Source organism: Notothenia coriiceps, unplaced genomic scaffold (assembly GCF_000735185.1).
Source record: "Notothenia coriiceps isolate Sejong01 unplaced genomic scaffold, NC01 NC01_scaffold00026613, whole genome shotgun sequence".
Classification (NCBI taxonomy): domain Eukaryota; kingdom Metazoa; phylum Chordata; class Actinopteri; order Perciformes; family Nototheniidae; genus Notothenia; species Notothenia coriiceps.
The window spans coordinates 536,704-538,498 of NW_011359314.1; the positions used below are offsets into that span (position 1 = coordinate 536,704).

At 39.7% G+C, this 1,795-nt stretch overlaps 1 protein-coding gene across 2 annotated transcripts in view; it reads left to right on the forward strand.

Moving 5' to 3' along the window:
- Nucleotides 1-1,795, forward strand: part of psap (prosaposin) — a 12,935-nt gene that overhangs the window by 10,671 nt on the left and 469 nt on the right. For both annotated transcript variants that reach the window (XM_010784905.1, XM_010784906.1), the window contains 4 exons: nt 712-875; nt 959-1,039; nt 1,244-1,351; nt 1,545-1,795. In XM_010784905.1, the coding sequence (XP_010783207.1) occupies nt 712-875; nt 959-1,039; nt 1,244-1,351; nt 1,545-1,580 (389 nt within the window). In that variant the 3' untranslated portion in view covers nt 1,581-1,795. The remainder of the gene's footprint in view (nt 1-711; nt 876-958; nt 1,040-1,243; nt 1,352-1,544) is intronic.

Consider the following 1,795-nt stretch of genomic DNA (forward strand, 5'->3'; position numbering starts at 1 on the left):
TATATTATATATTTTGGTTCCATTACGAGAAAAGTTTTCGATTTTTCTGTGGTCTCGGACAAAATCTATAACATTGATGCGTTCCTTATTTATGATCTTCACCAATTGGACAATATTTATGAACCATAGACCGAACTTACTAACAGAGTGAAAATTTGAAGTACAGTTATAAAAAGCTTCATGAACAACATTAACGGTAAAACTGAAAGGGTTTTCCCGACCACATTGTTCAGACTTTGTCTTCCTTATTGTAGATGCCAAATATGTTGAAATATGCAAGGAAAACAACTAAGTATATCATGTGGAAATAGTATATACATAGTGTCTCGATAACATGCAAAACAAATTATAGTACAGGTTGTGGAAAAAATGCAAAAAACCTGACATAATATTTGGGTAATACGAAAAGAAAAAAATATATAGTAAGGTATTTGCACAATATGGATTCAAAACGACATGGTACATAAAGCCACATTTTCTTCAAAAAAAGAAACGGGATAGTGTGAAGAAAATATGCTTTGTAAGTTAACGACATATTATATAGTATGTGGACATTTTCAGAAAAATGTCATGTATGTGTGATCTCTGAACTCAAACTCATTGTTTACTCTGTACATGTGAGGAGTCTGTTTTCTCTGCATCGTGTTTGAAGCCAACGGGGAATTTTCATGTGTTAGTAATAAAGGTGACCTCTGCTCTTGCTCTTTCCAGCTGTCCTCAACCTGGCCCACTATAAGGCTGGCGGATACTGCCAGGTCTGCAAGCTGGCCGTCGGTTACATCGATGGTATTTTGGAGAAGAACGCGACGGAGGCACAGATTGAGGAGGCAGTGAAGAAAGTGTGCAGCTTCCTGCCCGACTCCTTCCAGACCGAGGTGAGCAGCTGCAGTTTGATCTCTTTACCTTGTGATACTTGCACACCTTCTCCTTGTATTAACCTCTGTGTGTCTGTCAACAGTGTGACCAGATGATCCAACAGTACGAACCAATGCTCATCCAGCTGCTCCTCCAGATGCTCGACCCCGACTTTGTGTGCATGGTAAACTAGACCGCTTCATAACTAAATACCATGACATGTGAACACTTTATCTTCCTTGTTGAGGGGTGTCTTTTATGGGTTGTCGCAAGGAAGGAGGAGAAGTTTTGACTCGTGTCATAAATAGTTTGACACAAGCAGTAACGGGGGATATTCAACTTGCCAAACCGAAATGCAGCATTTATCTGACTTTTGTTTGTGTAACAGAAAATGGGAGCCTGTCCTGAAGCAGTGCGCAGGCTGCTGGGAACAGAGCAGTGCAGCTGGGGTCCTGCTTTCTGGTGCAAGAACATGGAGACAGCAACTCGGTGCAATGTGAGTCTTTCAGTCATATTTAGACACCTAGACGAGGCGTTCTTGAGGATATATATATTTATAATACCTTTTTCTAAGGCTATAACTCTGACTAATGCCTTCGCTTTCTAACTGTTCAACTGTTTCTGTATACTTTTTCTGTACACATCTGCTTGAAAGGGTCCTGTCTAATCTTTAGTTTTCTCTCTTTTAGGCTGTGAATCACTGCAAACGCCATGTGTGGGTATAAAGGAAGAAGAAGAAGCACAAACTGACCAGTAGGGAATCAAATGAAAATATACTGTAGTGCTGCTTCCTGATTTTTAATTTGTCTCTCCTATTTTTTTTTTTTTTAATAAATGCAGTTTATGTATAAATTAACTTTGATATTTCGAATGACGCCATGGTGTAAAGGGACTGGATATTTTATTTTGTTTTCTGGGGGCTGGAGCGAGGAGGGGGGGG